We start from the raw sequence: 14333 nt of genomic DNA on the forward strand, positions 1-14333 counted from the left end.
ATACAAATTCAGTTATACTGTGGGTGTAAGGAAATGAGTTGAACCACACAGCAGTGTAGGTGGTAGGAATGGAAAATGAAGGTGAAATGGATAGTCCTTTTTCTCATAAAGAGGTATAATCCTCAACTGAAAGATGATTTACTCCAAGCTAGGAAATACATTTAAATGGGAGAGGTAAAAAAGATACCCATTTTTAAAACCAGGAGGGGCACTGCAAATGTGCTGGGACTTCTACCACAGTGCTGTCCCCCACATCTGACCCTTGCAATGGTCCAGCAAAGGATCTATTTCTTTCAAAAGCGTCACACAAGTATTTTTTATGGATACACATACTTTATAACATAAATAAATCAAGGACAAATTAAAATGTAAAAAACTCCTTAACAGAAGAGTAACAATTTCCTGTCTCAATCTTAAGTAAAATGATAGTTTCCAGCTTCAAGTCAACAGCTCTAAGATTATGTTCTTAAAGAGTTAATTCTGCTTAATGTAGAAATGAAACAGAAGCAGATTTGTCCAGTATTTGGAGAGCCAAAAAATAGACTGAAATCTTATTTTATTCTATCTACCTTCCTTCCTTCTGTCTTTTGGCTTAAGTAAAATACCAGAAATTTTTTTCAGCCTCTTTAAGCTATAAAAACTTCATGTATACAAACTAACAAAATATACAGAGCCCAAACATCTGATTTAAATATTTTAAGCATCTTTATTTAATAAATAACTTCACTAAACAGCATTGTAAAAAGTGAACTGTTAAAATTAAAAGGCACTTAAAATAAGAATGTGAATAGTATGAAACAAAACAGGAAACTCAAACAGTGAGAGGTAAATATACAGTGGTCTGTTATAGCACTAATTTAAAGAAATGCTTAAGTGATAGCTATTGCATGAGCCACAGTACAACTTCACATGTTCAATAAAAAGGCAAATGTACAACTAAAACATCAATGAAAAAGTACTGATTTTAAAAAAGTCTTACCCCAAATTGCAAACAAATACATTAAATGATTAGAAGAGGTGATAAAAAGCACCAGGCTTTAAAAAGAAAATGAATAAACTAAAATTCACCCGGAGGTCCCCAATTCAGCAAATACTATGTAAATTAAGGCTTTTATGTAGATAATGCTAAATCAAGGACTTTTTTTTTTTTTGCAGAAAATTTCCCAATTCTTTTATCCAAGACGTGAATTTACAAAGAGAAGGCATAAAAGTTACCAAGATTAAGTAACTCTTAAAATGGCACATAGGTTTTAAAGCTATGTTTTCCCTTCCTAGCTCTGACTTTCCCCATGGCCTCTGCAGATCAAATATTTCATTATTTTACACCTGTAACTCCTAACATACTCATCTTTCAGGTATGTCATCAGTCGTGTCTAACAGGCAAATAGCAAAATAATACATTTAAAACGATTCTAAACTAGCTAGGACATTTACTTTGGATTCTGTATAACTGAAAAATGACATGTCTGCAAAGCTAGAAATCATTTTTAACACTTGATTAACAGAAAGTCTCATATCATCCTCATTAACTACTGCTTTTCAATCACTCTAGAAATACTGCTTAATCCAGTAAGACCTGGATTCACTAGTCCAGGAGAAAAGGTCAAAAAGGCACATTGTGACCTTAGATGACAAGGATAACCATCCTGTCTCAAGTCTTTTGTCAGTCCCTGGCATTGGTTTTAACATTATTTTCAAAATAATAAAAAAATTTTCAAATTATACATATTGTACATTTTCAGAACCTGCCCATGAGAGAACCATGGTGACACTGCCCTGAAGCTACCTTTCTGTGACTGTGGAATTCCTACTTTGCATTCAGCACTCGGGGTACACACAGGCAGTGCTCATTTCCCCTCGTACTTCGGATTAACAACAGTTGTCACAGCACTCTTGTAAATAGGATTTTCACCCTAAAAAAGAAAAAAGAAAAAAATTATCACTCTACTAAAGTCATCTAATTTTAATATCATTTTATAAAGTTAAAGACCATTTTCATAAGTCATTTCCATTTGATCTGTCCAGATATCAAAAGCTTACAAAAAATGAAAAATGAAAGCTTCGCCCCACAAGGCTAAAGGTGCCTCTGAAAAGGCACTTTTCCTTTCTGAAAAGTCCTTCCTCCACTGGTGATATGCTGTCAACAGCTTCTCTATTTTAAAATAGTTTTGAATACTATCTTGAAACTAGTTTTTAACAAACTCTTCTGCCATCAACTGCCTGATTCTTAATCCTTATTGTGCACAAAGGTGCTTGATAATGAACAGACTGCTTGGCTTTCTTGTCTGTGGGGAAGGTGCTCTTCTGACGCTTTGCCACTCAGGGTGTAGAGATTTTGAGGTAAGACTGTCACAAGTGGGCACAGTGCCAAATGTGCTTAGACAAAAATAATTACCATTCTTCATGAAATAACTGCTATTCTTCAATATGCTGATAAAACATTTTATCTTTGATACTATATTTTACTGAAGTGTTAAATGATTCCAAGCCATAAACATGAGAAATCTTTCAAGAGTCATAACTTCACTGACAGTGATATTTTAAAACATATCATTTTCTTTAAAAATTCTCATTCTAAATTATACATTTTAATATCTTATATAGCATTCTTTCTCTATTCTTTAAAACTGAAGATAGGCTTGAAAATCAAATGAGAAATACGGGCAAATATTCCTATCTCAGAGAAAATACGTGAGTACAAATCAAATAAATGTTTTAAGATTTTTAAATGCTATTTAGTTTCATATTTTACCATAGAACCATTTGAGGTTATTTTTAAAATATTTATATAAAGCACCTAAAGAGTAATTTTTGCTTTTAAATTTTATCCACACTTCACTTCAGGTTACATTTGGATATAGCTTTCATTGCCACAATTCTGCCTCCTAGAAGGGTATAGCTTGGTGGATGACAAACATGAAGATAAAGAACTCTCAAACAGTTCACAAGGGAATTCCATACATAAAATGGGAACAGCATAAGAAAAAAGGGATTGACTGAGATTAAGGATATTGTCAAAATGAAATTGACTACAGATAAAACATTGAAAGTTATGTAGAAGCATATACACATGCAGAGTTAGAAATCTATATGGTTGAGTTTTTAAGGGCACATATGTATGTTCTGAGTGGGAAAGGGGAAGCAGATGATGCCATCTTTAAAAAAGAGTAAGAATTCATTGAGGAAAAGTAAAACATATAAAGGCTGGGACTTGAGAAATACCAAATAAACCACTCTGACTTCAGTTCAGCAGTTAGTCTGGAACCTGACAATGTGCCTTCACTCCACCCCACAAAGCACAACCTGCCCAGTCATTTCTGAAACACAGAAGAACTCAGGATCCCTCAGAGATAAACATTATATAATATGGATGACAAAAATCACATCGGATATGAAATACTGAGCTCTCGTCTCAACTGGATCCCAAATGGTATTATAGCAGACATTTCATAATGGAGACTGGCGTATGGGTCCTAGCAACTACATTCCTAATGAGAGTCAGTACAAATAAGTGAGTCTGTTTCTACCTTCCTATCATGCAAGGCTAGAACTGCCTATTTTTTTTCAAATATGCTAGGAAAATAGATTACCATTAAGTTTCTTTAATGCATTAGATAAATCTAATATTTAATACTTAAAAACTGTAAGGTAATAAAATATGGAGAAGAAAAAAAAAATGGCTAAGTTATAGATGAAACCAAAGTACAATTTACATCGCAGAACTTACCTCTGGAGAAAACACTGCCTTTTCATGTACACATTTATATTTATTATTTCATATATATTATTATTTCAAAGTCCATCCAAACAAAATTTTAACATGCAAGGTTAGAGGTAAGAGATTAAACCATCTGCGCTGGGCATCATCTTAAATGGAGGTAAGCTAAAATAATGCATATTAGTTCCCATCGTTCAGAGTGCAACCCTTCCCCACCCCAACAAAAAGCAAAGCCTGTTTAAATCAAGAGGAACAGGGTTACATTCAGCAGGGAAGTCCTCTGTTCTCAGTAAATGTCCTCTGTGCTCACTCTGGAAGGGCTGATGTGGCTACAGCATCATTTCTGTTGCATATTAGAAATGCAGTGCACAACTGTGGGAGATTAGCAGCCCACATTTAATGTGTTTATATATGAAGAGCTTTAACAAAGTTGATGATTTTTTTTAAATGTACCTACATGAATAGTCTTATGTGCTGAAGTAATTACACTGCCTGCCTATTTATCTGAAATATGTTAATACATAACTGACCAGCAACCTTGGGTCCCATACTGGAAAAGTGCTTTGTAAGCCATGATTTAATTTCTTAATGCTCATTCATTAATATCTGTTTATTTCTACTTAAGTTTTTCTTGAGAAAACATCTCAGAATAACCCAGTACCCATTAATTTTCCTGAATTTTACTAATGAATAAGAATTTTTCACAAAACTTTCACATCTTGAATTATCCAAAATGCTTATTTTGGCTGAAGTAATAGTGTACCAAAAATTGACTTAACAATAAAAACATTAAGTTTCACTGTTACTGATAATTTCCTTCGAAACACAATTTAACATATGGCAAGGTAAAAATTTCACCTTTCAACAGGAGATGCAGAAATTTTTTCATGTAAGTATCCATATAAAATGTCAATATCTGATTATGACAGAAAGAGGAAAGGAAAAAAAAACCAGCAAATTAGTTTCCTTCTGAAAATGACATTCTTTCTGTAAAGCTCTAAGTAAGGAAGAAAAGAATATTAAGTCTCATGCTGCTAAGAAAATGTACCAGACTATGCAAGATGAATCTGACAATTTTCTGCCATCAAATTTAACTCTGCCATTTCAAAAGTCTTAAGACCTGCTTAGAAATAAAAAAAATCAGACACATAATGGTTTCTAATGTTATCAGTACTCCCTGTATCTCTTAAAAATATGAAACATTCTTGTACTTTAAAATCTACCGTGTTTTGTAAGTACACTCTCATTCATCAGAGTAAATAAACAAACCTGCATTGATGGGTTTCTGGGTGTTACAGTGACGGCCACATTCAGTAGTGCCACCGTAGCACTAACATTCCTAAGCTACCAGAAAAGAGCAAAGACTGTCATTTCCTAGAGCGATCTCCCTCCACCTAACAGGTAACAGTGTCTCCTGAAGACATGTGGTTGCTACCAGTTCAATCCAGTGGTTAAGAACCTAGACCCTGGAGCCCAGTGGCCTGGGTTTGAATCTCAGCTTTTCCACTAACTAGTCTTGTGAACTTGGTCAAGTTACCGAACTCTTCTGTGCCTCAGTCTTCTCATATGTGAAATAAGAATAAAGGAAAGGAAGGAGTTCAGGATCACCAGTCAGGAGAATTGGTTCTAATCACAACCTTTTTATCAGAGTATTAGGGGCTTACATAATTATATTAAAAACATGCTAGAAACACTTCATGAAAATTCAGTTATAAGGGAAAAGCCTGTCCAGTGTTGATAAAAGAGAAAATGATACATTCGTCACCCAGGTAGAGCATACACTGGCCAAAATAACTTTCCCTTAGCTGAGAGAATAGGTTAACTAAGCTTTATTACCACTATGAAATTTTCAGCAAAGTTTTTATTTAAAACTCTAGTAGTGTTTTTCTCTACATGAAATTTAAATTTCATGTTCACTTTTCACTCTAAAACTTACAAATAATAATATGTTATATATAAGGATGTTACATATAATATAAGGATGTTACCATACAAGGATGATAATACCACCTAAAGCAAGGGACTCTAGTGAGGATTATAACTGACAGGCTGCTATCAAATACTGTAGTCATTAGCCAAAAACAACACAGTATAGTTACTGACTCCCTGTTTAAAGCTCTGGGAAGTGAAGTGACCCAGTGCCATTCTACCTAAGCAGAAGAGCTGGGACTCGACCCAGGTCAGTCTGATCACAGTACACGTTCTTTTCACTACAACACAGTTGCTGCTTCTATACCATAAAGCTTAATCCAAAGCCCTTCTAAATACTATTAACACACAGAAAGAAAAGCCATAGTATAGCCATATAAATAAAGCCAGATTTTGGAGAGGAAAAAAAAAAAAGCAGTAGTGATAAAAGACACGCAGTGCAGTAAAGACATGCAAAGACAGAAAATGAAAGAAAATACGAACGGCAATTTAGAGACCAGCTTTACGTCCATAGTTTGGATTCTTGAAATTATTAATAGGACTCTTGTAAATCGGATTTTCTTGCTAAAGTAAAAGAAATAGTTTCTAATGATTTCATCAGAAAAAAACTGACACGTATAATGAGTGTTTAAACACTTTTATAAAAGAATTTTTACTATTTTTACGCTTCCAAAATTATTTTTTAAAAATCCAAGCAAATTGTAGTAAAATGCAAATGACTAAAGTTCATTTACACCTGAAAAATACTGAATATTGTCACTGCCTTCTTGTATCAAAAGATGAATACAAGATGGCCAACGTTTGGCCACACCAGCCTCCAACCCCACCTTTCAAAGCACTAATGCTGACATACATTTTCATCACTTACGGCTTTTAGGTTTTGTATAAAACAAGGTTACTGACTTGTAATTTGCAGAGTAAAAATACCCTTTTAAAATACATAGTTTCATGAATCCTCAAATGTATAAAGACACCCATCTAGGCAATTTAGAGACCACAGGCTTAGTCCCTATCATAGGTCTGCCTTTTCTAGACTGTTACATAAATGGAATTACACAGTATGTAGTCTTTTGAGTGGCTGATTTCTACTTAGGTTTCTTTGTTGAATTATTAAAAAAAAAAAAAAAACAGCAGCTTTCCACTGAATAGTCTGCAGTTATTTAGGGTTTTGTTTTTAATTTTTTTGGTCATGCCAAGTATGTGGGATCTAAGTTCCCCAACCAGGGATTGAACCCACACCCCTTCTATTAGAAATGAGTCTTAACCACTGCACCACCAGGGAAGTCCCCAGGATTCTATTTTATATAAGAAGAAAAGGCAAAAGAGCGGATTAAAATTATTAAGAAAATAAAAATACCACAGTAACCTGAAGAAACATTCTTACAATTGTTTTCTTTTAATGGAACGTATTTAAGATGTTTTCTTTCACTGAATGCAAGCTTCCTGAGTAATAAATCCTGGGGGCAACTGAAATATTTAAAGGACTTTAGTAATCAGCTTTAGAGCTGATAAACAAGCGTTACATTTACTTTATGAAACACCTTCCATTTTAGATGTTTTCCAACTTACCGTGTCCCATTTGGCATTCATTTTTTCCTTTTCAAATTTGGCAAATTCCCTTCTGTCATGAATGATCATTAAAAGCTTCCAAATCAGCAGCAGTGCAAGGCCAATAAGAACAATTCCAGCAACCACACCTGCTACAATTGGAATAATGTCTGGACCAGTGGGGCACTCTGTAAAGTAAAAAGCAAAGGATACGCACACAAGGGGGTTAGCCTGTGGAAGTGCAGCCAAAACTACAGAGAGCTATGCAGTCTCACAAAAGACACAGGAACTGAAACTCCAAGATAAGTATCTTGGGGCACACTATCCAAAAGAACCTATAAAAAAAGATACTAGAAGTAACAGGTAAGTTTCCAAGATCATAAGGTACATGATCAATAAATAAACATCATGTATTTCTATGAATTATACCAAAGCTGATTTCTATATATTAGAAACTGAACCTTAGAAAATAGTATTATCTACAATAGCACCGAAATCATGAAATACCTATGTATAAACCTAATAAAATATGTATAAGATTTATATGCTAAAAATTACTGAACATTGATTTTAAAAAAAGTCAAAGCCCTGAATAAATCGAGAGATTTTATCTATGTTCATTGATTAGATGTCAATCCTCTCCCAATTTGATCTATAAACTCAATATTATCCCAATCAAAATCCTGGCAGGATATATGTGGATATCAAGCAAGTGAATTCTAAAATTTACAGAGAAGTAGGAGAACTAGGAAAGTGTTTCAAAAACACTTTCAGAAAAGAACAAAGTTGGACAACTTACATTACCAGATTTCACAACTAGCCGTGAAGCAACAGTAATTGAGACAGTGTGATACTGGCTAAGGGACAGATGCCTAGATTAATGGAACAGAATCGAAAGTCAGAAATAAGCCCACACATATTAAGGTCATCTTATTTTCACCCAAAGTGGACAAAGGTCAGCCTTTTCAAGAAATGGTACAAGAACTGCTGGAAATCTACCTACAATAAACTAGACCTCCACTCCAGATACTGACAGCAGCCCAAAATACATTATGGACCTAAGTGCAAAGCCAGAAACCAAAACTTTCAGAAGAAAACAGAGGAGAAAAATACTTATGAAGTTGAGTTATGCAAAGAGTTCTAAGGTAGTAAGAAGCAAGATCTACAAAAGAAAAACTTGGTAAAATTTAATGTTCTGGTCTTCAAAAAACAGTATTTGAAATACACCTGAAAATGCAAAATAATGACAGAGGCTTTAAAAAAGTTTGGCTGTTTCTTCTGAAGTTTAATATATGCCCTCTCCCCAATTCCTAACATTTATCCTAGAGAAATGAAAACTACATTCCAATAATAACTTAATCACAAATGTAGAAAATTCCAAACTGTATTAAAATTTCCCAGGAAAAAAAAAGAAAGATAAAAACGATTCATCCCTTGAAAAGCAGAACAAATTCATGCCATAACAAATTATCTTTCCCAGTGTCCAAGCCTAAATCAAGCTGCTATTTAAAATATCATCAGTAATGATGTTACTGAGTACCTGCCATCAGGCACTGTGCTAAGGGCTTTACATGGGTTACTGCATTTACTCTTCAAACACTTTATAACATAAAATTTGCTTTCTCTTTCCCTTATTTCTTATAGTTAATTAAATACTGTTTTAAGCCTGACGAGATTTAAAATGTCCCAACTTGAATGTAAAGTAGCTGGAAGCTGTTCCTAGATGTGAGTGAGTGAAAGTTGCTCAGTCGTGTCTGGCTCTTTACAACCCCATGGACTGTCCATGGAACTCTCCAGGCCAGAATACTGGAGTGGGTAGCCTTTCCCTTCTCCAGGGGATCCTCCCAACCCAGGGATTGAGGGGAACTGCCAAAAGGTCTAAGCAGCAGAAAGACAGAAAAGAAAATGCAAAAAACTTTGAAACGACCAGCTTTCTACCTGGCGTCTCTACCACGTGCACAGTGGCCTCATTGTTCCCGCTCACTGAGTAGGTGAAGTAGAACCAGCAGTCGTCGACGTCCTTCTCCTTGCAGTGGGACAGGGGGTCCACCTGGCCGGGCTGCGGCAACCTGTCCCGGTTTTCAACCTTGGTGATGTTGAAATGTGAACATTCCTGAGCACACGTGTCTTTCTTTTCTCCTTTATTGAAGGCTCGGCACTGAACACACTCTCTGTTAAAAAGCAAATCATTATATTTATTATTTATAATAATATTTGCTTAAAGATTATTTTGTGGGCTAGACTCAAAATTTGACCAAATTAGGCCAAGAGAGAGGAAAGAAGATATGAATAAATGAAGAAACATATGACATTTCTTGGTGGGAAAACTAAACATAAAGATGCTAGCTTCCTAAGTAAAATTATAGATTTATTACAGCTCAAACTAAAATCCTCCAAAATAAATAAGAGTAGAAAGATAAAACTAGCCCTAACAGATCTGAAATATACAATATAAAGCCATAATAGCTTTTGAAATGTGTTGGTGGTATTATGGTTCTTTCTACAAGGGACAAAACCTTCCATTTTATTTAGTCAAAAGGCAGTAAATAAATTAATTAGCAATTGGTAATACTAATTTAACAAAGGTTACCACATGGATTCAATTAAATACCAAATTCAGGTTGAAATAATGGTACCACCACACTCATAGGATACAACTCACTATCATGTAGCAAACACTAGCTATTGAGAATTTTAAATGTAAAAAGTGGGCTTCAATGTGACAGATACTTTATTTACACTGTGGCCTAGGTTAGCACTGTTCTATGTACCATGTGATCATACACAGGTGAACAGACAGTGAGCAATCACCTATCTCAAGCCAACTCAGAAATACTTACTTATGCTCAGCACAGACTCCAAGGCAGGTCTGACACATCTCACAGGTTGGTCCTTGGAACTTGGGGTCTGTACACTTACAGGCACCACACTCGCAGACGCCGCGGCCATTGCAGATCTGTCCGTTTACGGCCAGGCAGGAAGTGGTATCCAGAGAACAGTCACAGGCACTACCGGTGTAGTTTGGGTTGCACTCACACACTCGACACTTGCAAACACCATTCCCTGCAATTAAAAATCTCATTTCTCACAACAGTGGTAACAATATAAAATCACAACACTGAAAAGTGAAAACAATAATATTTAAGGAAGTATCCACGGGATGGAGTGACCCTCAATGCTGCCCCTTTTCTATTTATTCACTAAGCAAACTCGCAACATGTTTTATTTTATTAGATAGGACCACATTTTATAACCACTTTCAGACCATTCTCACCTCCACATATTAAGCCATTGGATCTATCACAGTTGAAATTGTCACACTCGCAGAATTTGCCGGAATAAATTTCATTTGTATTGTCCCTCTTCCTACACACACACTGTCCACAGACACACTCTCCATTGTTGCTACAGATTTCTGAACTGTTCTCTTTCCTGCAGTAAGCGTCCATGTCTTCACTGTTCACCTCATCTGTGCTACATTCACAGTGTCTCCCCACGCGTCCCTCGTTGCACCTAAACAAAGAGTCCAAAATTTCAGTCACATAAAATAAAAATAATTGAAAGTAACAAAGTGTTAAGAGGAAATAAAACGATAAACATTATCTTCAGACTACAATTATATGAGAGTGTTTGTGCCATGTGTCACACAAGTGTACATATGTGCATGTGTACACACACACACAGCCATTCAAGTCCATACAGAATCTACACAGGGGCCTAGGAAAAAACTCCTCCAGGAAAGTAACCATTCTGATCAAGATGAAAATACAATCCAGCAACGAACAGGTGAACACAACATTTGGAAACAAAGGATAAACTTATTTTTAAAGAGTGTGGTATGTTTTCAAAGGATATGCTGTATATTACATTTGCTATTATTTGCCCAATTTTTATACTAAAAGCTTATACCCAATTTTTAAACTAAAAAGTATAAAAACACACAACTAAAGGACTGAACTGATAAAAACACAACCCAAAAAGTACATGGAAGTTGAAAACCATACTAAACGTGTCATTTACCGTAATGTTTAAAAAGAAACTTATCCTAAGGATTCAGACTTTTCAGACACTTTTTAAAACACCTAGTGCTTATACACACTGTATATGGTAAATACACAGAAAGGAGGCAAAACATTGTCAAGATCTTTCAGATAAATAATATCTTCCTAAAAATGTATCTACACAACTCAGTCAGGATATGACATGGAAAATAAAAAATGTAACAGTTTGTTACTTAGAAAGCTAGTAAATGATGGCAAAATACAGTCATTAATTTTCCTCATGATTAAAAACCCTTCAAAGCCTAAGTCATTTGGGAGCTGACAGTTGGATCAAAATAGTCTTCTCTCCTGTTCTAAAAAAAATAGGAGAAAGATGAAACAGGAAGATTTACAGTATAAAAATTAAAAATAATTTGACTTAAGTTCTGTTAGTAGTAGATTCTATGTTCTGAAAATAGTGCTTTCTTAATTTTACAAATATATGAATTTTTTAAAAATTATCCCAACAATGCAGAAGTGCATGTAATAACAAGCTGCACATCCTTTATTAATTCCTAATTCCAGTTCCCATATAAAATCACTTATTATTTTCTATAAGCTTACTGAGCTCTAAAGAGTTCAGATTGCTATCACGAGAGAAAAACCCAAATGCTACCACAAACATTTGTTAAGTAACATCTTGGATGGCTACAAAAGCTTTCCTTTTAGAATAAAAGGTAGTCTGCCTAAGGAAAAAAAGGCAGAGAAGAGCTTTCTATAAAGAACACCCACACAAGATGATCAAATTGATCTTGTGGTGAGCAACAGTAGCTGGAAGAATAATCTATCAGCCCCCACAGAGACTTTCCGGGACGCTCAGACAGGCCGGCCTCCAGCCGCCCCGGCTGCCATGCCCCGCGCCGTGCGTGCCGCCAGCTCACCTGCAGGCCCCACACTCGAAGGTCCCGTTGCCGTCGTGGCACTTGGGGCTTCCTGGGATGCCTTCACCCTGGCACTCACATTCACAGATGAACTGAAGGATAATCTCCACTTCCTCAGTGAAGCCCAGAGGCTTAATTTTAATGGTTTCAGAGTTCTTATTTGGACATTTATTTGCAGTTATGCTAATTTCAAATTGAACCTTAAAAGGAAAACAAGATAAGTTAAAAACTAAGCAATTTAAACCTACTAAAAATTTTTCAAAAAGCTACTCAAGTTATATTTAACTGTTTCTCAAATTATAAGCTAGATTGCTCATAAACAAGTAAGCTTTTTCTTTTATTTCAGAAAAATGTTTACAGAACATACCTCATCCCCAATGGAAATATTAGAGCATTTTCTCCCATTTTCCCCTGTTCCATTCACCCCGTTCTTGCAGTAAGACTTGTAATTTATTGTTACTCCCTCCGGTAATTTGCTGTTTTCCAAAATGACTTCTGAAGAAAGGGACTAAAAGAAAGACTAATGAAATAAGAGGAAAGGCAAACAAATGATACTATAAAATAAGCTGAATTCATAAATTCCATAGATAAAATGAGCTGCTAAGGAAACAGTATTATTTAAATATTGGAAGCCTAATCTTGAGTGACTAGAAAACCCAAAACCCAGAGAAATGGGCTCAAATAAGTAACAACCAATTATTCTAAATAATGTACACAACTGAAGAGTGTTCTGGTTAAAATTTTAATGATGACACAGCAGAGAGGCCTAATATTAATTATGAAGAGTTCTAAGAATTCAGAACACTTTCTTTCCCCACTGGCAACACACTCTCCTCTGCCCTGCCACTTCTAGCTCACTAGTCAGTTGCTCAGTCATGTCTCTTTGTAGCCCCACGGTCTACAGCCCACAAGGCTCCTCTGTCCATAGATTTCTCCAGGCAAGAATACTGGAGTGGATTGCCATTCCCTTCAGCAGGGGATCTTTCCAACTCAGGGATCAAACTGGGGTCTCCTGCACTGCAGGCAGATGCTTTACCGTCTGAGCCATCAGGGAAGCCTCAGCTAAGGACAAAGGTTAATAATCTACTACACAGGCTGGAGACAAATCTGCTTAGGGGCCATTGCAGGCCAGCCCCAACTCCCTCCAAGAAAGAAAACCCAGAGTGGAGGATTCAAGCCAGTGCTTTTGTAGAACAGCAGAGGGCGCAGGACAAACGGAGAAAGCTGCAGCGGCAAGTTCGGTCCTGGTCATACCACTCCACAGATGGAGTTAGGAAAGCATTAAGACATGCTAACAACTATGGGGGTGACAGGGGAAAACCAGAATCTAGAAAGTCTGTAAAAATCTAAGTAGGGTCTTTCTAAAACATTTTGGAAACCCCTGGCATGAGGTAGAAAATAAAATTCAACTCGTCGAAGGGCTGGAGCTGGTGTATGCAGCACAGGATGGTTACCGTTGTATTACAAAGGCCTCCGATGACTTAAAAACAGTTACTGACCAAGACTTAATGAGTATCCCTAAAGTACTCGGAACTAAACTTGAGAAGAACAATTCCTCTTTAATTTCAACTTCCTTCCACATGGGGTAAAAATCTTACAAATCTTACTTTAATAAGTCATGTATGCATTCATATATATTTTATGGTACATACACATGTGACTGTGTGTGTACCACTTGAGAACAGAGAACTATGTACAAGAGAAATATGTACTGTGTACAGAGAAACATGGCAAGAGAAGAATTAGCAAAAAAAAAAAGCTTTTCTGGCACAATTCATCAAAATCAATCAATCTATAAAATGAAGGGAAATAAAGAAGACTGAGGTAATCCTATAAATCTAAATGGAAGCTGTTTCATACTTGTTTTCCAAAAAGGAGACTTATTACTTAATGACATTCAAACAGAATTTAGAAATCCACCCCCCGCGATGCGTTTTATTTTGCCTTGCAAACACATTTTTGTAAGAGAATGAGTTTTTCCTCCACATACAGAACTTTACATACAAGTTTTACATTGTCTTCTGGGGCCTGCTAAATTGTGTATGAAAGGAGTTTTACTTTTTTTGAGCAAAGTATTCTCAACAGGGTACTGCCCAAGACAGATCTTACTTAGAATGCACTCACATTGTACGCGTCGATGATCAACTGAATCACATTGCTGGAATTTGCAGATAATGTTCCTACTGCTGACTTAGGGATCAAATTTTTCAGTTCCTG

At 35.9% G+C, this 14333-nt stretch overlaps 1 protein-coding gene across 2 annotated transcripts in view; it reads right to left on the minus strand.

Annotated features, from left to right (window-relative positions):
• Positions 1 to 681: 681 nt before the first annotated feature.
• The window catches only part of ITGB1 (integrin subunit beta 1), a 44159-nt gene continuing 30507 nt past the window's right edge, over positions 682 to 14333 (minus strand). Inside the window, exons 9-17 of one of the 2 annotated variants that reach the window (XM_043478714.1) lie at positions 14241 to 14330; positions 12484 to 12624; positions 12117 to 12316; positions 10470 to 10708; positions 10036 to 10258; positions 9134 to 9366; positions 7217 to 7383; positions 6131 to 6211; positions 1776 to 1913 (exon numbers count right to left, since the gene is read on the minus strand). In XM_043478714.1, the coding sequence (XP_043334649.1) occupies positions 6137 to 6211; positions 7217 to 7383; positions 9134 to 9366; positions 10036 to 10258; positions 10470 to 10708; positions 12117 to 12316; positions 12484 to 12624; positions 14241 to 14330 (1368 nt within the window). In that variant the 3' untranslated portion in view covers positions 1776 to 1913; positions 6131 to 6136. Of the gene's footprint in view, positions 1914 to 6130; positions 6212 to 7216; positions 7384 to 9133; positions 9367 to 10035; positions 10259 to 10469; positions 10709 to 12116; positions 12317 to 12483; positions 12625 to 14240; positions 14331 to 14333 lie in introns of both variants that reach the window. The other variant, XM_043478715.1, reaches the window with a different exon arrangement.

The sequence above is a fragment of the Cervus canadensis genome, chromosome 10 (assembly GCF_019320065.1).
Source record: "Cervus canadensis isolate Bull #8, Minnesota chromosome 10, ASM1932006v1, whole genome shotgun sequence".
Taxonomy (NCBI): Eukaryota; Metazoa; Chordata; class Mammalia; order Artiodactyla; family Cervidae; genus Cervus; species Cervus canadensis.